Genomic DNA, 20,757 nt, shown 5'->3' on the forward strand with positions numbered 1-20,757 from the left:
AGCTCGGTTCTGCAAGCTACCCTTGCCCGCTCCTCCCTAGGAAGGAAGGGCCATTGCCACCACAGGCTCTCTGCGAGGCCCGCCCGGCTGCAGGAGGGCTCCTGGATCCTTCCTGACGCTGTCATGCAGGGGACAAAGCCCTCCTGGGGAGGTCGGCCCCAATGGGAGCCTCCGCCACCAGATTCCCTGCATGAGGCACTCGCTCTGCATGCTCCGAAGAGCAACTGGCCCACAGTCACTCGGCCGGCTTTCATCCCTAAGGCGGGGCTAGAACTCATGGTCACCCGGTTTCTAGCCCAGGGCCTTCACCGCTACACCAGACTGGCTCTCTCAGCATCAGCACTGGCACATTATTTGCCCTTCCAAGCCCCTCCCCCAGATCTCCCCCAAGCCCATCCCTCCCCCAGCAGGAAACAAGCCTGTCACGGCCCCCCCCCAGGGAAGGAAAGGCAGCCTTGTGGCCACCAGCAGCGAGGAGGGCGCCCAAGGGGGTCTAGGACAGAGGTCTCAAGGCCCCAGCGGCCCCAGAAGGGAGCCTGTGCAACCAGGGAACCAGCCAGGAGACCGGGGGAGCCAGCCCCCTTTTTAGGCCTCAGAGAGTGGGGGGGTTCTCCTCTATTCTTGAGGGGCCCTCGTCTTCCCCGGCACCTTACTGGTGGCTTTCCCCTTGTAGGGTGCAGCCCCATGAGAAAAGCCCCTCCCCCCAAATTCACTGTGAGGTAGGTGCCGTCCTTGCCCTCACTCTCTTGCCAGCTTGTCCACAGGGGGCTTGTCCACAGTAGAGCTTGCTTGTCCCTCTCCAGGGACCCAGAAAAGGCTGGGGGTCCCTGCCCTGCATGGTTTGCAGGCAATAGGGAGCTCCTGAGGTTTGGGGGCTCCGCTGCCTCCCCCCACCGCACTGGCACTCCCAGTCCAAGCGACCCCAAGGCTGTCCAGGAACATTCCTCCTCTGGCAGTGGCTGGGCTGGAGACCTTCAGGCCAGAGGGTCTGGACAGAAAAGGTGGTCCTGGATGCTGCACGCCCCCCCGAGATACGCCCAGCGGTCTGCCCGACAGGCGCATCGCGCACCAGAATCAGCCACTGCAGCAGCCCCAGCAAAGTGCAGCGTCAGCGCAGCAAAGCAGTGGACTGTGACCAGCAGGCAGATGCCCAGATCAGTGCCAGCTCTGCCCAGACAGACAGGCACTAGGCATCTTGATTAGCCTGAGGAAGGGACCCAAATGGGCACACAGGGGTACTGGCCCCCGCACACCAGCCCTACTTGCCAAGACCCGTCCTCGTTCCCCAAATACGCCAGCTCTGCCAACGCCTCTCTCCTTGGAACCAGATCCCCCGCAGGCTGGAGTCGGGCAGGCGGCCCATCCTCCCCCTGGCTGCTGGGGGCTCCAGCTCACAGACCCGCCAGGAGCCCCCAGGGCACAGAGGGACAGGCAGGGAGGGCCTGGTGGCTGCAGACGCCGACCGTGCTGCTTTCCTGGCATAATATGGAAGCCGCTTGCTGCGGCCTTCCTCCGCAATGGTTTCTCAACCTCCAGTCTACCCTACAGCCCTGGGAGGCCATGTTGCAAACCAGGCCCACTTCTGTTCAGCTGGACCCCGAGATGGGCAAGAGCAGGGCAGCTCTGGAGGAAAGCGCACGAAGCAGTGGGCAGTGCTGCTCTGGGCTGCCCCTCTGTTCTCGTGTCGCTAGAACGGGGGGGGGGGCGGGGGCAGGGAGAAGCACAAATGGAGGCAGGTTGCAGGGGGACAGAGGGAGAAGGCTGGCAGGAGACCTTGGCAGCCAGTGCCATCTGGGCAGCCTGAAGTGGGCAGGGGCCAATGACTAATCTAGCCACGTGGATGGGGGTGCCAGAGACAAAATTTCTTCTCGTGGCTTCAGCCAGGCGCAAAAGCACCCCTGAAGCCAAGGCACACATGCACATCCTCACACACACTTACATCACTTCACCCACTGGCACAGCACAAAACCCCTGGCTGAGGCCCCTCCCACCACCTGTTCTCCCGTTCGCACGTGCAGACCAGGTTTCACCTTTCTGCACAAGCCACTCAGATGCACAGGTTTAGGACCTGAACATCCTTGGGGGAAAACCTCCTGCAAAGGGAGCGTCAGTAGCAGCAGGACGTGGCAAACACAGAGCAAATGCAATTTTCAGCTACCACAACAGAGACAGGACTCCCACCTGACCGACGTGTCTGTTCTACACTCTCAGCTTTGGTCCAAGTCCCGCATTCACCCCTCTGGTATCGAACGCTGCCCTTCAGGGTGGATTCGCAGGAGCAGAAGCGCTTCAGAGAAAGGCAGAGGAGACGACCCAGAACGCGGAGGGGAGGTGGAAGGAGCTGGAGAGTTAGCCTCCAGAAGAGACAACTAAGCGGGGGTGGGGGTGGGGGGGTCAGATAACACCCAGGAGACAGCTTTTCTCAGTCCAGCCAGTCCTCTCTCTGGGGCGCTTTCACTTGGATTCCTGCCACCAAGCAGGAGTTGGACTCACCAGCCTCCATGGCCCCTTTGCACCCTGGGACTCTCTCAGTCTCCTGGGGCCACAGGGGCCATTCTGGTCCCACTTCACCTGGGGGCACCAGGCTGAGAAAGGATATCTGGGGAGGAGACCAGCCTCACTGACTGACCCTCTTCACTCATCTCCAAGGTTCCTCCAAGAAGAAGGGTTCACTGGAGTGGGGCGACAACGATGGAGGGTGAGTGGGCGAGCTGCATGTTTAAGATACACCCAAGAGCAGGGCCCAGGGAGAAAGCCAAGGAGCCTGTCCAGAGAGACAGGGATGGTGAAGGTCTCCAGATTTGGGGCGGGGGGAGAGGCAGTAAGTGCTTCACCTTAGAAACTGCAGACTGGCAGAAGAGCCACCACCCCATTCCGCCAGATGCCTGGTGCAGGAGGTAAGCCCCCCTCCAATCCATGGGTACTTTGGACTGGCAAAGCCGAAAGCATGCTAAGGGGAGCACCACTTCCTAGCATTTCGCTCTTTTCATTTGAAATACCCTAAGATCTGCTCAGAAAATGCTGTTTACTGGTGCATGCGATATAAAATAAGCAACTTGTTCAACAAACAGATGCAGAGGAGGGCCCTTGGCAGAGCAGGCCCTCCAGAGGCAGGAGCGTGCTGCCACCCCAACCCAGTGCAGGGTTTCCAAATGCTGCAGTTCCCCGGAGTCCCGCATCCCAGGCAGCCTCCTCTCGCCCCCGCCCCCCCGGCCATCAGCTCTACCTGCAGCCAGCAAACCCACATCCCACCCCACCCAGTGGTTCAGGAGATTTGCGTGCAAGCCTCCCCAGACAGCCCCCCCCAGCATGAACTGCTTCACTGGATCAAACACAGGAGGAGCTGCCAGCGCCAGCAGAGAGCCCACAGCATCCTGCAAGGGGGTGCAAGGGCAGCAGCTCCCCCCCCCCCAATAATCTGTAACCTGCTTCTGAACACAGAGGTTCTACCCAGGGATGCAGATTTGGCCAAGCAAATGCTGACGGCTTAACCTCCACCCTCCCTCCTTCCAGGGACCATCCCTATGCAATCAAAGCCAGAAAGGGTCCGGCTCCGTGCCAGGATCCCCGCCTGCATCACCAGCTCCAGGCTGGCCTCCGCACCCATGACACCGAACGCAACGCCCCCCCACGCCGGTGGGGTACCTTTCAGAGAGCTGATTTCGTGCTGGATGGAGCGCGTCAAGTCCATGGCCCCGAGGACGAGGAGCAACGGCGCGGCGGCGGCGGCGGCGGCGCGCGGTCTCGCTCCTCCGGCTGGCCGCGACCCCCGCCCGGTCGCGCGTCGATAGGCGGGAGGGGCGGGAGGGGCGGGGAGCTCCTCCCTCTGGCAGAGCCGCAGCCAATCAGCGCAGGGGGCTCCGGCCGGCCTCATTCCCCGGCCTGGACGCGGCTCGGCCACTGCGGCATTGCGCCTTCGCCCGGGAAGCGGGAGAGGCGGAGGTGCCCCGCCGAGCGCCCGCGCGAGAACAGGGGGAGGAGACGCAACGCGGCCCGCGCCTCAGCTCGGTTGAGCGCACTGGCTAAAGGGGGCTTGGCAGGCCGTGGGAAGTTGCTTCCGGGGGACTTCCCCAACAGGCGGCAGGGCCTGGCCGCTCCTCGGCCCGAGAGCAGTCGGCAGTCGTCCGGCCGGGGTCCGCCTAAAGCGGCTAGGGAGCCGCAAGTCCCACGGCCAGAGAGTTGCGCGCGACCCCCTTGCTGCGGCGGCCAGGGCTCCTCGCACCCTTGTGCGCGAGCCTGGAGGGGCCAGGCGAGCCTCGCCCGGCACTCCGCAGGTCCTGCGAAGCAACGGCGGGCCGGGGGCGACCCGTAGATGATTCACCCATGATAGGCGACCCGACCCGGACACGCCGGCAAGCGGGCAACAACTAGGGGGGCAACCGCCTCTGGCCCCTGCGGGCACGGGAGACCCCTGTTCCTCCTGCCTCGAGGCGGTCCACGGCCAGCTCGCCTCGCCCCGTGCATCCTGGCGGCCGCTCTACGCCCCGGCCGCCCGCCGCAAAGCCGGGCCGCCCCTCGAGAAAAGGCGCGCCAGCAGTCGCCGGCCCGCACTACCAGAGGGGCACCCGCTTCGCGCCGACCCTGCCCGGCTCCCGCCAAGACTGGTCGCGCCGGTGCGGGGCGAGGAGGCGAGTCGCCGACAGCCGGGCCCGGACCCTGGTGCGCGGCACAGCTTCCAGCCGAGCCCTCCGGACCGCGGCTGGCTGGCGAACGCCCGGCCTCCACACTTCAGGTTCCTTCGCAGCCTCCCCTCTTTTTCCTCATTAGGACCATCTAGCCGGACGGAGGCTGGAATTGCCGCACGGGGTCCGTGGGGCTGGAAGCAGTAACCCCCGCCGCCCCACGCTCGCTCAGCGGCCGCGGTGGCGCAGCCACCCTCTCAAGGGAGGCGCCGTGTTGCTCCCCCCAGGGCGGAGAGGGAGAGGAGCGCAGGCAGCCAACACTGCAGGGGTGCAGCGCAGGGGCAAAACGCTCCTGATGGCTTTGCTCGCGCTTTGCAGCTCCTCACGCGGGGGGAGGGGGATGGTCATTGGAATGTCCCGGAAACTCCGGCTCACGTTCCAGCGGCCTGTTAGCCACCGTGGGTTAACCATGGTTTATACAACACCCCAGCTATAAATCAGAGTTTGCCACCACAGCTGGCTGGGCTCATGCAACAGGCCGCTCCGGACCTTTCAGAGCGCCGCCTTCCGGTGGGGGGAGCCTTCCAAAACCAGACTGGAGTTGAGCAAGGGAGGAGTCCCCAGGCCGAAGGAGGTCCCCACCTCAAGACTCTGCCCGAGGCCAGAGCAGCAAGCAGCCCTCCCCAGCCAGGAAGGAACCTAAAGCAGCGAGGTCAAACGCCGCCAGTGTCTCAAGCCGGTCTGGACCCCATGCACTGCCAAGTCCCCCCGCTGCCTGCCCTGGAAGGCCTGGGTGGCTGCTCTGGCACCCCAAAGCCTGGCCACTTCACATCCTTGGTCTTTCTGGACAAAACAGCCTGTCAGGCCCCAGACGGGCCAGCGGCACAACCCACTGAGCCAGCCGCATTTCCGCAAAGGAAGCCCCGCTTTGGTCCCTGCTTGATGGGACGTGCCAAGCCTGCAGGGTACAGGTGATCACAAAAGCACCCATTCAAAGGCGTCAACAGCTTGGAAGGGTGGGCACCACAACCTGTGTGACCTTGTCAGGGCTGGGGCCTGGCATTCTGCAGAGCTGGAAAATACCTGGGGCCAGAGGTCACCAGAGAGAAGGCCTGGCCCAGGGCCCTTGCCCACGAAGGGAGAGGGAGACTGTAGGTGCCAGTGAGGGAAAGAGGCCTCAAGAAGCCTTCTGGGTGTTGAGGGCATCGCCTGCTAGACCAGGCCCCGCAAGGTTTGCCCCTCCGAGGGATGCCACTCTGTGGTTCCATGGCCAAGCCCAGGAATGGGCAGAACGGCCAGGCCACCTGACAGACAAGGGGTGGAGAGCACCAGGGCCCCTAGTGACAACGCCAGGTGCAGGAGCAGCCAGTGCCAAGGGCGAGGAAGCAGGCGATTCGTCTCTTTCTTCCCCAGAGCCCCTCCCTCTTACCAGGAGCATTCCGACAGTCACTCAGACTGCCAGAGGCGGGGGGGGGGGCAACCTGCAGTTCTCCAAAGCCAATCTTTGGAACTGCTGCGCACTGGCACCCCCCCCCCCACACACACACACTTCATGCAGCCAGTCTAGAAGGACAGGGCTGTCAGCGGTTTCCAAAGCTGTGGGGCAGTCAAAGATGCACCTCCTCTGCTCTACTCTTGGAGGGCCATCCTTCAGAGCCTGGGAAGCCTCTGGATAAACTGCACAATCAGCTCCAGCGGAACTCCTCCTATGTTTGAGAAGGATCACTGGCCACCAGGTGACTGCCAACCACTTGAATCAAGGCATCACTTCACCACACCCATCTCCTGAGCCAGCTCAAATTAGCCACAGGGGCCCAAGAGAGTCAAGAGGACAGACAGGAGGGCAAACTGCCACAGGCATCCGGTCCACAAGCTGAGGCCACAAAAGTTGGAAATGATGCCACAAAACTGAGCAAGATGGGGGCCAGCTCAGTTCTTGCACTGCTACCAAGATTTTACTTAAATACAAAGAAAACTTCCTGTCAGTTAGATTCGCCAATAGTAGAACAGTCTCCTTACAGGGGTGGTGGGTTCCTGTCTCTGGGGGTTTATAAGATGTCACTGGACAGCCCCTCTCAAGGATGATGGGTTTCCCGGCAGTTTGCCAAGGGTTGGACTAGATGACCCTTTTTGTACCTCCCAATGCCACTACTCAGAGACACTATGAGCTGCAGCAACAGCTGCATTTATTTAGAGCAAAATGACAACCAGCAGTTTTATCTTCAAGGTGCCCTCCAAATTTGCCACAGTCCTGAGGCAAACAACATTTTCCAGGATAGATGACAATCATCTCCCATGCCACCCAGAAAACTATGCCAGGAAGCTCTCTGATGATGCCATGGAGGCAGCATCACTGCCAGGCAGCGATAAGCCTTAGCTGCCACCCAGCATTCCGGCCGGTGCCTGGCCGGCTCCCTCCCAGGAAGCTCTCCCGAGGGAGCCGTCCCGTCGGTGCCCGGCATGCTGTGTCCGAGTAAATCCTGCTAGTGGCTTGAGACCCCAGGCAACGCTGCATCCCCACTAGCTGACCGTTACGTTCTCCACCTCTTACTCATTTAGGCAAGTTGCCCCAAGGCCTTTGGTAGCCATCACCCTAGTTAGTGAGCCCAACCCAGCACTGTTCCCTACACTGTGCCCACTCAGGCATCACAGAAGCCCCCAGCAGAACTAGAAGGGCATCTCCAGTCGGGGAGGAAAGAAAGGGCTCCCTCTGTCAGACTGCCCCTTTCCAAGCGTCTCTCCCCTGCCTGCCTGAGTTGGCAGTATGTGCTGCCCACCCAGATCTGACATGGGGCCTTTCCCTCTTACCGGCACAGGAGCCCAAGGGACTGGCTTGCACACAGGGGTGCCAGAGGAGCCCCAATCCCCACAGCGCAGATCTGAATTGCCGCTGCTTGCCCACTGCTGGCTCCCACCCAGCTAGGAAGCAGAATGGTCTCTGCCCTGCTCTGCCCCGTGGAGGGAAGCTGAGGAAGATCCACCGCAGGAGGCTGGCAGGCCGGGGCCGGAGCAAAAGCATGCGGGCACTGGCAACGATGCCCAGCTAGGGCAGGGCAGGGCAGGGCAGGCAGGGGATTCGGGCCTGGGGTGGGGTAGGGCAGGGCAGGGCAGAGAAGGGGCCGCTGATTCTGAAAGCAGCTTCTAGGGTCGCCTGTTCACATCCATGGCCAACGCGTACCTAGGCCGATCGGCAGGGGCACCCAGCCGCAAATAAAGGCCCAACGTGCATGGTGCGCCTTCCCAAAGTGGCTGCCACCTGCTCCTCGCCACGCTTCTGGCAGAGCAAGCACTCCCTCTCCCCCCAAGGCACAGGCTCCTCTCTGGTTCCCCACCGGCCAAAGCCCACCACCGTTGGAAGTCAGCCAATTCCTCCCCCTTGCCTTGCCCAGGCTGGGTGGAAGTTGGGGCTTCTTCCCACCAGCTGGGGGGCCATGGGGGAAGGAGGGGCATGCCCCAGCAAGGCACTAACCTAAAGCCCGAAGACCCCAAGCAGACAAAGAAGGAAAACGAGGTGACAGCGGGACCAAAGCAGAGAAGGAACCGCTAAAAAAAGGCTCCCCCCCCTCCCCCGCACTGGGCAAATCACAAGCAGGCTTGTCTCTGCCCAGTCTTGCCAACCCTCCTTGTGCCGCCCTTGCCCCCACCCCTCAGCAAGATCCTGGGTTTGGCCATTAAGACCCACAGCCCTCATACCACCTTATCCACACCTGGCAAAGCCCCTCCCCCCCTTCCAGGCAGGGGCTTTCCCTGCTGCCCTCCTGAGAACCAAAAAGGTTCCTGGACATAGAAACCACTGATGTTTAAACGCTGTACCTCAGGGCTTGGCCAGCTGGGTTCTGCGCCGGCATCTCCAGCAGGCCAACTTTAATTCGTCCTTGCCGAGTTCCCCCGACTGCGCGCCCCAGGGTGATGCTTGTTCCCCAGAGGGGCGTAAAGGCCTCCGCGGCCCTAGGGCGCTTAACCGCGGGCTCCCAACCTCCACCAGCGCCGAGGCTGAGCGCAGGCACGGAAGGCGGCCGCTCCCCGCAGCCAGCCTCGAGCGAGCCCCCAGGAAGGGCCGTCGGCTCGCTCTGCCACGGGCGCCTCCGTTTGCCCTATTAAGGGAAAGCGCGGCGGAGCAGCCGTCCGGCCCAGCCAGCCACGGGCCCCGGCCCGTGCCCACCTTTGTACTTCTCCCGCACGTCCTCGTAGGCCTGCACGAAGTCCTTCTCCTCGGGGTTGGGGGGCAGCAGGCTGAGGTTGAAGGTGGCCATGGCGCGGCCCAGGCAGACTGGGCTGGGTCGGGGGCCGCGCCGGTGGAGGGGGCGAGGCGAGGCGGCCCGGCCGGGCCAAACCCTGCAGCGGCATTCCGGCGGCGGGCCTGGCCCTACCCCTTAAAGGCACCGCCGCCCAGGGTCCCCTCCCCGGGCGGGACCTCCCACGCCGGCGTCCTCCTCTGCGCCCGCCGGAGCTGCCCGGCTCGGAGCGTCCCACCCCCGGCGCAGGCTGGCCGGGTGCAGCAGGTGCGCCGCGCGGCCCGGGGTTCCTCTCGCCCCGCAGACGTTTCCGCGGGGCTCCTCCTCGGCAGGCCTGCCCCGGCCTCCCACCGGGCAAGCTCCCGCGCCAGCCTCTCTACGCCAGCCGCCGCCGGGACGCGAGGAGCGCTGGAATGCGATGCGCGGGCGTCAACCGCCGGTACCCGCAAGAGCCCCACCACCCGGCGCCGACCCAGCGGGGGTCCCTGCACCCCTCGAGAGCCCAGCCCACGGGCCTGAGGATGCCTCGGCTCCGTGCCACCCGGGCGGCTGGCTGAGCGAGCGTCGGGTGCCGCCCGCGCTGGGAAAACAGCCCCAATGGCAGCTCCAGGAGCCCGGCTACTTCGCCGCGAGGCGCCGCGCTCCAGCCTTCTGCTCCCGAAGCAGCACCGAGGCGCAGAGAAAGGCGCCAGCCGGCCTTCTCTTGGTCGGCCGACTCCGCAACACTCCCGGGCCCTGGGACCCTGCCCCGCCCCTTCTTCGGGGGCAGAAGAAACGAAGGCGGCAAGGGGTCAGGGCCCGGCTGCCTTTGCTTCCCCGCCTGGCCGGAGGCCCCTTTGCGGGCACTCAGGAGCTATCATCCTAGCCTACTTAATCCCAACCTGTGTTGCTGCTCAGGTGTTAGCCCGCCGAGCAGTTTCCAGGTTTCTAAAGGGCTGCCCTAATGAGGAAGATAGCTGCATTCAGCCCTGCATTCTCATAGCCCAGCCCATCTGTGGCCTAAGCTGACACCAAGAACAGGTTCTGGGGCTCAGACCCCCCAAACTCAGGGGGGCTGGAGAGGCCTCTTCAAGCAGGGAGCTGTGCTGGGCCACACTCAGGGGACAAGCCCCCTCTTGGACAGTCAGCCGCCACTGCCGCTCTTGGTCTCCCCCGGGCAGCGTGGGTTGGGGGGGCTGCAATCATTCTTCAGAGGCGCAGCCCTGCATGTGCTCCCATTCTGGCCAGGGACCCCCACCTCCCCTCTTCCAGGCCAGCTGTGGGCTTGCCCTCCGTGACACCCCCTCCTCCCCCACTCCAGCCATCTGCTCAATCCCAGCATGAACGTAACTTGAGCGGGAGGATGAACGGCAGACCCCCTCCTACAGGGGCCATTCCCAGTAGACAAGATTTGACTGTCTCTGTAAGGAATGACGCCAACAGGCATTTATAGAGCACATCTGTTCTTGGTTCCCCATTGACCTCTCCTGTCTTGCTGGTATGGGGGCCCCAGGGATGATGCAAGGGCCCCTGAAACTGTCTGGGGAGAGCCCTGCTAGGGTGGGGGCCACAAAGGAGTGCTCCTCCTGTCCCACTCCTTGTGCCCCAGAGCTGTGCTGTCCCCAACCCCATCCTCATAAGCAGCCTTTCACAGCCCACCCTCAGCAGGCAGAGACTGCTCTGAGATTATGCTCCAGAGGCAGAACCAAGTATTTGGGAGGGGTCAGCCTCACACTGCAGGAGCAGGAGCAGGAGCAGGAGCAGGAGCAGGAGCAGGAGCAGGAGCAGGAGCAGGAGCAGGAGCAGGAGCAGGAGCAGGAGCAGGAGCAGTGGGTGCCGGAGCTGCTGTGACAGCCAACAGATGGAACTTCCCAGTGTTTTGTTGGCTATGGAAACGTATACTTCCCGCTGTGCCCCCAGCCCCTCCCAAGCCCCCCCACCCTGTCCATTCAGGGCTGGCCTTTGTGTGTCCTGCTAGATGGGACTCAGAGTCCCGAACAAATTGCTGCCAGGGACAAACTGGCTGTGCACTGAGAGCCCCCAACAAAGGCCCTTCCCGAGCTGTCCCCGAGCTGGCGCCTCTGACTTGGCCAGCCGCTCAGAGCCACAGTTTTGGCTGCAGGAGGAGGACCCAGACCCAGCCGCTCAAGAAAGGATGTTCTGCATGTGATTTGGGAAATGTTGTGTGGCTTGTGTTATTCTTTCCTGCTTCGGATTACTTTCAACAAAGCGTGGGCAAAATTCTAGAAAACAACAACAAAGAAAAGCACAGCGGGGCTTTGCCCACTGCTTCCAGGCAACCCAGTGCCAAAGCGAAGGGGCCGCTTTGCAGAAGTCACCAGCGACAACTTGGTGCCCGGCCTTCTTCCTTCCTCGCTCAGGGCAATCGCTGCTTTGGGGGGCCTGGAGGGCCCCTTCCATGGAGCTCACTGCACAGCCACTCCAGGGAAGCACCCCAACCACGCCTCACCCAGCAGGCAGTGGTTCCCCAAGGCAGCTTCCGCCTGTCTGGAGCCTTCTAGCCAAGTTGGATTACAGGTCCCAGCATTTCCAGCTAAGGCAGCCATTAGCTGATGGAAGCTGTGATCTGGCAGGTCTGGAAGGCTGTAATTCATCATCATCATCATCATCATCATCATCATCATCATCATCATCATCATTTATTAAGTTTACGTGCTGCCTGACTCCCAGCAACTCTGGGAGGCAAGGAGCGGCTTTGAGCCCTTGGAATGCCTGTCCCTGGGCACCCACTGCACCTGGGGAGAGAATTCGGTCAGCATCCTGAGCACAGCCACCCCCCGAACACCCTTTGCCTGAATGGGGGGCACCGGGTGAGCGGGCTTATAACTCGTCGGCACTTCCCTACCTCCTGCACAGGCCCAGGCCGGCCAGAGAACTGGGTGGGCGGACACCCAGCTGGCTTAAGGGCCGAGGCAATGGCCAAAGCAACGGGAAGGCCAGTTCTAATTTTGGGACAATGCAGACAAGACATATAAGGCATGTGAGAGGAACGCTGTGGGGGGATCCCACGTCTTTACTGTACTCCTGCCTCGTAGCTGCTTCTATAAATAAGGAGCTTTGCAAGGCTGGGGAAGCAGATGAAGGGGAAGACGGCGGTCCCTGGATGGACAGGATCCAAGAGAGCAAGCACATGGGTCGCTCCCAGCGAGCGGCAAGATGGCAAGCGCTCGGCCACGCAGCCACCAGCCGCCAAGCCGGACTCGCTAACTGCCTATAAATATAAATAATACGCGACGAGGAAGACCAACGCAAAGCAGCAGCTGCTAAAACTGGAGATCTTGTTCCGCTGGAAGGCCGGGGGCCTGGCACCCACAGGCGTCGCGCCGCTTCCCCAGGGGCGGAGGGCACACCTGACCGTTGGAGGGCCAACGCCCAAGCAGCGCCAGTGCCTTCCACGTGAGGGAACGAGGCGCAGCTGGGCCCAAATTGCGGCCTTCGTCTCTGCAGGGAGGCAGCCCAGAAAGAACCAGGGGATCCGGGAAGCCCCGTTCCCTCCTCCAGCAGTACGACGAGGCCCCAGAGTTTCCGTGCGAGACACAAGCAAGTCGGACGCAAGTGAGCGGGGGGCGCGGCTCGGATCGGCAGGATGGGCTCCTGCCTACCAGGAACCGACCGAGCCCCCGCCCCCCCGGCAGCGTGGACCTTTGGCACCAGGGACGGGTGGCCAGACGTGAGATGGGGCCTTCCTGGTGATCAAGCGCGTGCCTTTGCCTGTCAAAGACATTCCGCAGCCGGCCCAGCTTATCGCCGCAGCTCCACCCGGATCAGCTCAGTTCTTGCTCAACTGCACGCCGTCAGCGCTGTTGCCCTGTAGCCTTGCAATGTGGCTGCCCAGGAAGGATCCTCAGGGAGGAGTCAGACATCGCGTTTGGCTTTGCTCTCCAAACGCAGGGACTGCATTTGTGCAGCTGGGCTTCCAGAGGACTAGAACCGCCAACCAGCTAACCTGATGAAGCTTCCTCGGCCCCCACCAGCCCAGGGTAGCCTGTTATGCGGTGGCGGCCCTGGTCATTCCTGGCCTGCTCCAGAGAGTTGGGGGCAGGCAGCCTTATGTCGCAGCCTTCAGGTCCCGGCTCCTTGTGGGAGCCCCTCTCAAGGCCATGCCTGGCCAGGCTCCTGGAGTGGCCAGAACAGGGGTGTCTCCCCAGGAGCTGGGACGGGCTGAGGAAGCCTTTGCTAGAAGGGCAGCTGCGTGCGCTGCAACGGGCCGTGTTGTCCAAGATGCTAGATCAGAAAGAATGCGTGTACGTGCTGCCCCCATCGCCCACACGGTCCTACCATGTCACCTCAATTTGCAATAGCCACCATTTTTGGTTTATGTAGACTGGAATCTGAAAAAAAAGCGTATTTTGTGACATTTTTCAAACTCCAGTTTCCATCAGTCAAGAATGGCAGATGCTCTTCCTGGTGGACAAAACACGTGTGATTCAATATCCAGCTGTGATTGTGGGGAGGGTGCGCCCACTTGTTAGAGGGACTCGTCGCAAGAAACAGGACGGTGGTTCTGAGACACACAGAGCCTGGGCTCCGGATGTCTTCGGCAACTGGGCGTCTCTGCAGAGCTGGCTGGCTGGGCGGTGGGCTGGCCCTCAGTCCCAGTACTTGCAAATAAAAGCCCATCTTGCAGAAGGCATCTAAGCTTTCAGAGACCGCCTCTTGAGAGGAATCCAACTGAAGCAAGGGCTGGGGCCTCACAGCTTCTCGTAACCCAATGTAGGGGAACCAACAGGGCCACGAACACAGTCACGCAGAACACTAATGTTAACATGACTGCTTGGTTTGGGCTTGGCACGTTACTGAATCCAACTACTTCCAATACTCTTGGAATCATGGCTGATAACTTAATATGTCAATTGTGGTTTATCCAATAAATTGTGGTTGAACAATCCACAACTCCATGCAATACGCGAGACAAGCCAAATGGACTGCTTTAGTATGCTTTGTAGCGCCCACTGTTTTGCCCACCCCCCAAGTCCGGCGAAACTGCCTCATCAGGGCGGGGATGAGTTGAACATGCCAAGAGTGCAGGGCCACCAAGGCATGAGGGTCATCCCAGCTGCCCAGCTAAAGCAAGCAGGCACCTCTATGGGGCTGCAGTGATGCAGGAAGAGGCTGAAAGTGGAAGATCGCTGATCCCAACACTGATAACCGCAAATACGGTGCGTGAAAGGCAATAGTAAGCACCTCTGATGTTTTACTAAGAAAAAGACACGGACAGACAAGATCATAGACAAGTGATTGATGGCTTAGTGCCAGATGATGGGCCCCGCAGGGCACTCCACATGCCACTGAGGAAGAGCTGAAGATCTTTGCAAGCACTAGTGGTATTTATGCCTTGGCTAGATTAAAGCCTTTGGGATGTCTAGTTGCTGACATTGCCATGCTGGAAAAGAAAATCCGAAGCTGCAAAGCCAGAATTACAGTGAGAACATGGAACGTAAGAAGCATGAACACGAGAAAGTTCAACACAGTGAAAGGGAAAATGCATGAGTACAGATTGGCATCTTAGCCATCAAGCAACTGAGATGGACTGGAATTGGACACTTTTAGTCAGAAGATCATACTATTTACTATTCAGGTCAAAAGAAGGAGCTGTATGGCTTTCATAGTAGGAAGGATATAGCAAGGACAGTACTTGGTACAATGCAGTCAATGACTGAATCATATCAGTTAAACTTCACAGACAGCCCTTTACCATGACAATTATCCAAGCTGGTGCTCCAACCACTGGAAGAAGAGGAGTTTTGCGGTTTTATGGTCAAGTAAATCTGAAAGTGACAGGACGTGCAAGCAAGATGTGCTGCTTGTGGTTAGAGACTGGAGTACCGAAGTTGGAAATATTAAGGAGGAAAATGTAGTTGGACTGTAAGGCCTAGGAAACCAAAATAAAGCAGGAGAACAACTTACTGGTTTCTCTCAATCCAGTGATTTCTTCACTGCTAACACAGTCTTCCAACAACCAAACTGAAGCCTATGAACATCACCAGACAGATGACCAAATGAAGTTAGATCAGAACTCCAGACATTACCAAACTGGGAGGCTGCAGGAACTGATGTATGGAAAGGAGCAGCAGAGGAATCTCTAAAAGTTCCAACCAAACCACGCCAGCAAATATGGAGAAGGACACAATGGCCAACAGTCTGTATACTAATACCAAAGAAAAGAGACTTAATCAGTTGTACACACTTGCACAATATCCCTACATGGAAAGGGAAATGCCAGACGTTCAAGTTGGTTTTAGAAAAGGCCAAGGAACAAGAGATATTATTACTGATGTAAACCAAAGAATAGAAAAAATAAATTAATGCTATGTGTTTCACTAACTACAGAAAAGCCCTTGCATGTGTTCATGTCAAGCTGTGGAATGTGCTTAGAAAATTGGTAATACAGCACATCTCATTGTCCTCATGGAAAACCTATATACAGGTCAGGAAGCCACAGCCTGAACAGGACTCCAGGTTGGAAAAGGAGTAGAACGAGGCTGCATACTGTCCCCAGATTTATTCAGCTTATGTGCAGAATATATATACCGAGGGAAGCTGGAAGGAGGTGACCATGGTTTTAAAATTTGAGGAAGAAACATCAATACTGTAACCTGCGCTATGCTGACGACACTACTCTGACAGGTAAAAATGCAAAGGACCTGCATTTCTTGTAATGAAAGTCAAGGAGCACAGTGAAAAATGGAACTAAAATTAAATATAAAGAAGACCAAACTACAGGCAGTCCCTCAGTTACCGATGGTAACTAGGACCAGCATTTCCATCGCTAAGCGATGTGGTTGTAAAGCACGACGTTATGTGATTGCCGTCGTTAACTGAATCCCACCTGTCGTTAGGTGAGGACCCCCCTGATCCATGCCATTCCTAGCTTCGTCCCTCCCAGCCCCAAGCCTCGGTAAGCTAAGGGACTGCCCCCTTTTCAACTGCCCCCAGCTGCCTCTCTCCCCCCCCCATCTCTGCCCTTTTGGCCACCGTGTGCTCCAGCACCTCTGAGCTCAGAAAGGCGAGACCTCCCGAAGCATCACAAGAATGCAATGCGCGGTTTGGAGAACGGCGGGCGCAGCCTTCTTGCGGGGTTTTAGAAGGCCTCAGAAGTCTCCCAAAGCATCACAAGAATGGCACGCTATCTGGAGAACGGCACAAGCAGCCTCGGGAAGAAGGCGTGCCTTGTCAGCAGCAGGAGGAAAAAGGCAGTGAAGGTCAGCTGGGGGTGGCTGGGCCAGCAGGGCGGCGGGAGCATCTGGGGTTTTGTGCTGTGGCGCTGGGGTGGTTGGCTGCGGCGCAGGATTTGGGGCAGCACTCCTTGGTGGCAGTGGTGATGCTGGGGCTGAAGTAGAGGCCCGGGGCAGTGGCAGCTGGCTGAGACTCCCAAAGGCCCCAGGCATCTGCTTTAGCTGTACTGTTGCCACCTCTGCCGAGGAGTGCTGCTGGGCAGGGCAGCCAAACGGGCAGAGTCGGGGATAGATAGGCGAATGGCGGAGTTGAAGTGCTCCTGCGTTCATAAGTGCGGGTGGGCTGCCAAGCACCTGAATTTTGGTCATGTCACCGCAGGGACGCTGCTATGGCTATTGGGCATAAGTATAACTCGTTCAGCACTGCCATAACTTTGAACGGTCGCTGAACAAATGGTCATTAAGTGAGGACTACCTCTAATTACAACAAGTACAGCAATCAGCCTTAGAACTGACAATGAAGATATTGAAGTGGTAGGTAGCTTTTATCTTTTAGGTACAACTGTGAATAAGGGAACTTGCAGTCAAGAAAGGCACCACAGACTAGCACTTGGTAGGGCAGCAATGAAGGTTCTGGAAAAGATATTCAGATACCATGACATGCATATGTAGTTATAAAGATTAGAATGCTGCAGGTAGTAGTTTTCTGTGACGCTCTATGGATGTGAAGAAGCGGGATGAAGAGTATTGACGCTTCTGAATTTTGGAGTTGGAGTGTTTGGACAGTCAGGAAAACAAATAAATGGATCGTGAACAGATCAACTGGTTTTAGTTCTCCCTTGAAACACAAAGGACCAGGCTCAAATTATCCTACTCCAGGCACATTATGAGAAGACCCAGCTCTCTGGAGAAGGCTCTGATGCTGGGAAGGGAGGCAAAGAAGAGGACAACCAGCAGCCAGGTGGAGGGGTTCAGTTACAGCAGCAATGGGTGCATCATTGGAAGATCTGGAGCATCAGGTGGGGACCGGTTGTCCTGGAGAAGGTCTGTCTGTGTGGTCACGAGGCGTCAACATTGACTTGATAGCATCTGATCAATCATTCAACTGCTTTGGATAAGGTGGGAAGATATTTCCTGACTAGGAAAGCTATTAGGCAATTGAACCATTTTCAAGAAACGAATGGACAGCCATTTGTCCAGGGTGATCTGAGGATTCCTGCCCGGGGCAGGGGGCTGATCCTTCCAATCCTGTGATCTGCCCAGAGAGGGACCTCAGAAGCATTTCCTGCCTGTCCAGGCTGCTGTTCCCAGCCGCTTCTTCCTGGCAAGGGCTGGGAGGGTGACGAACGCAGCAGCAGAGCCGCGCCAACCCTGCCAAGCAGCTTCCTTTGTCCCCAGCCTGCAGGGCTGCTGTCCAGCACCCTGGAGAGGCCGTTCCGCTTGGCTCCAGACCCTTCCCTGCTGCTCCCCGAGACCTCCCATCTGAGGATTCCTCAGCCCCCGACCACCAACCCATGGTCACAGCTGCATGTCAGCAAAAATTACTCAGGGCAGGACCTGAGAGATGAGCTGCAAGTCGGCCCTTGGTCTTCTGAAGGACCACGAGGGCCACTTGGAGACCCTGTGACATCCCTGGACATAGCACCCAGTCAGAGGTTGGGGCATAATTCTCCAAGATGGGCAATGGAAACAACTGGTGCCAGAGAAACCGGGCAAGCAAACTGATTGCAGGGAACACAGCAAGATCAAAGTCTCCCAGTGCCAACGCCAACCTCCAGTCTCATAGGCATGGCTTCTGGCAACTACAGAGAAGCTGCCCGGCTTCTTCCTGGGGCCAAATGTCTGTTCTTGGAGAATCATGGGCAGAATTGAGAGGTCTGGGGGGAAATGGAAGGAAGAACCCCGGGTTCCCTGTGGTCTCTCCTCCACAGAGGCAGCCCAAGGGAGGGCTGAGAGGGCAGGGACAGCCAGAGGGGCCGGAAGGGCAAAGGGCGGCCCAGGCTACCCCACTGGAGAACTTCAGAAAAGTTCCCTGAGGAGGAGCAGCAGACCCACAGGAGACGTGCCGCAGGCTGCCGGCCAGGGCGGCCTGCTTCCTCCTCCCCGCCCGGCAGGGCAGTGAATGAGGCTGAGCTTTGGTTGATGGCGCAGCCAAGAGGACCCCGAAGCCCACCAGGCCCTGATGGCCCTTCCCTACACAGCTCGCAGCAAATTAGAGAAGGGAAGCTGAGATGATTAGCCACGGAGGGATGCTGGGGCACGGCCTCCCTCGTCCACCCCCCGCCATGCCCAGTAGGGGAGGGACTGCTGGACTCCACAGATGTCCACGGCGCAGGCCACCCAGCCGATGAGAGGCGGGCAAGATTAGCAATCCCAGCACGCACTACGTAGTGTGAGGATGCCTGAAGTAAACGGCACTGGTTGAACTCGCCAGTGCAGGAAAAGCTGTGTGCAGCACAGGGGCCGCCAAGGCTGGCGACTGGGTCCATACCTCTTCAGCATTATTTGCAGGCGTTACAGGAAAGCCTTGACTGGCCACAGCCACGCTGGGCTGCAAAGGGGCCCATCTGGGGACCGTCGCCACATACGCAAGGTTGCAACTTGGAACGCGGATGGAGCAACGGCACGGAGCATGAATTACCACATGAAACGAAAGGAAGGAAAGCAGGTGAGCTGCGGGCTGGCGAAATTAGGCCGCTGAAAGCCAAGGAGGTTGTGTTTAACAGGGAAAGTAGTACATGACTGCAAGATGCACTTAGATGGGGAAAAACAGAAGTTGGTGATTTTGTGTACTTGGCTAGAATGTACCGAAGACGGAAACGGGAAATCTGAGCTGCAGATTCTGCCAGCCGGGGAAGAGCTCGGCCCCCTGCTGGACACGTCGCTCCCTGCAGAGAAGTCTCAGTCCCCAAGCCAGCCTCCTCCCCTGCCCAAGCGGACCCCCCCTTCAGTTTGGCCAAGGTGGGACCCCAGGGGGCCCCAGCAGCCTCCTGCACCGCTCGCTCAAGAGGAAAGGTGAGCTGCCCATCTTGCACTGCCGGGAACAGGCAGCCGCCGCTGCAGCAGCCGTGGAGCCTTGCTGCCTCCCGTAGAAGAATTAGCAGACGCCACAGCCCAAGGGAGGGCTGTGAGCGGGCAGGGACAGAGATAGCCTGAGGCGCCACCAGGATCCGGCCCAACCACCTGCCCGCCTGCCATCACGAAAGCCCTGCCGCTCCCTGGACTGGGTGCCCACCTTGGGCCAGGGACACTGGAAGGGCTGGTGCTGGAATGGCGAAATCTCTCACAGCGACAGTTCCTCGTGGGTGCACATACAAAGGTGCCCACAAAAAGGGGCAGAGAAATCCTGGCTGCTCCCCAGAGCAGCTCACCCCCCTCCCCTAAGCAGCTGTGGGAAGGAGGGCGAGAGCCCGCTCAGCATCTCCCCTGCTGCTCCCCAAGCGCCTGACCCCCCCCAAAGGGCGCCCGGCACCCACCTGTCCTTGCCAGGCTCAGCTTAACTGCGGCCAGGCTCAGCTTAACTGTGGCCAGGCTCACGAGTCCTCAGAGGAACGAAGGGTTGCCCGGATAAGCCGTTCCACTTGCCAGGCCTGCCCGCATTTTAGTCTCTTCCTCCAGTTTCTTTTGCTAAATTTCAGCCTCCTCCCAGGCTGACGCAACCGAAGAGGGGGGCAGATGATTTTTAACTAAATAAAACAGAGAGCAGAAAGGTGCCATCCACCAAAGTGCTGCCCAGCACCGCCGACAGGTCCCTCGGGGCCCTGCCCCTGCCTGCTTCAGGGGCTCCCTGGCAGGCCGTGAACTCCTGCAAGGCCCCGGCCAGTCCCCTTGCCCTGCGGGCTTCGCATCCTAAAGGCCAAACCCATCCACGCAGAGAAAAGCCTGCTGGGGCCTCTCAAAGGCTACCTCAGAGATTTCGGAGATCTGCCTAAACCCACCACAGTTCGACTTCCTGCCCTTCGTTATCTGCAACTGTATTTGCTGAGGAGGGCACCTGGCTTCAGTTAGGAAATTCCTACACGAAGTGCAAAAACATTGCTCCAAGACCTGGTCTCAGTCCGGGCCCGCCTATGGCTCGACCAGTCGGCCCTGGCTCGGGGCAGGGATCCGTGTGCAGGAGACCAATGAAGGCCGCAGTAAAGATGCCCTCGAGCCACTCTCAGGGCACCTCTCGGCTTTCTTGGCCATAGCACGGCCTTCCAGGAAATGCCCACAGCTCTGGGGTCCCCCACTGGCCTGTCTGGACAGACAGGTGTGACCTGTTGCCCTCACCCCTTCTCAGCAAGGAATATCCTGCAGAGGACACAAAAGGGGCAAGAAACGCTAAACCCCAAAAAGGAAGGCAGGAGACCAGAAGCAGAAAAGGGAACGTGGCAAACACCAGCTTTCTGCCCTGGCAAACCACCCTTGCTTCTGCCACAGAGACAGCCGATGAGGGCAGCTCCTTGCCGCTCCCTGCTTTGGGAACTCCGCTGGCCACTCTTGCCTTCCAGGCACACTTCAAGGCGCCGGCTGCCACCCTTAAACCCCTGGCTGGAGGTCCGCAGGGCCACCTTCTCCCAGTCCCATCTGCCCGTGTCCCCCCCCTCACGGACGGTCATCTGCTGAGGCTGCAGATGTGCCTGCCGTCTCTATCACTGCTGCACGTACACTTCTTGAATCCCGTGTTCCCCTTTCAACTTACTTTGACGTTTCTCCAGACATCCCCAGCTCTCCCTTCCATGC

At 59.3% G+C, this 20,757-nt stretch overlaps 1 protein-coding gene across 6 annotated transcripts in view; it reads right to left on the reverse strand.

The window, feature by feature from the left end:
• PLEC (plectin) overlaps nt 1–8,975 on the reverse strand; it is a 62,258-nt gene extending 53,283 nt beyond the window's left edge. For 2 of the 6 annotated variants that reach the window (XM_088148730.1, XM_088148729.1), the window contains exon 1: nt 8,785–8,975. In XM_088148730.1, the coding sequence (XP_088004856.1) occupies nt 8,785–8,875 (91 nt within the window). In that variant the 5' untranslated portion in view covers nt 8,876–8,975. Of the gene's footprint in view, nt 1–3,645; nt 3,770–8,435; nt 8,637–8,784 lie in introns of those variants that run through there. The other 4 variants (XM_088148734.1, XM_088148733.1, XM_088148725.1 and 1 more) reach the window with 3 other exon arrangements.
• Between the last annotated feature and the right edge of the window lie 11,782 nt (nt 8,976–20,757).

Source organism: Python bivittatus, unplaced genomic scaffold (genome assembly GCF_059951505.1).
Source record: "Python bivittatus isolate LINGU-HERP-01145 unplaced genomic scaffold, Pbiv_v1 ctg000590_np1212, whole genome shotgun sequence".
Taxonomy (NCBI): domain Eukaryota; kingdom Metazoa; phylum Chordata; class Lepidosauria; order Squamata; family Pythonidae; genus Python; species Python bivittatus.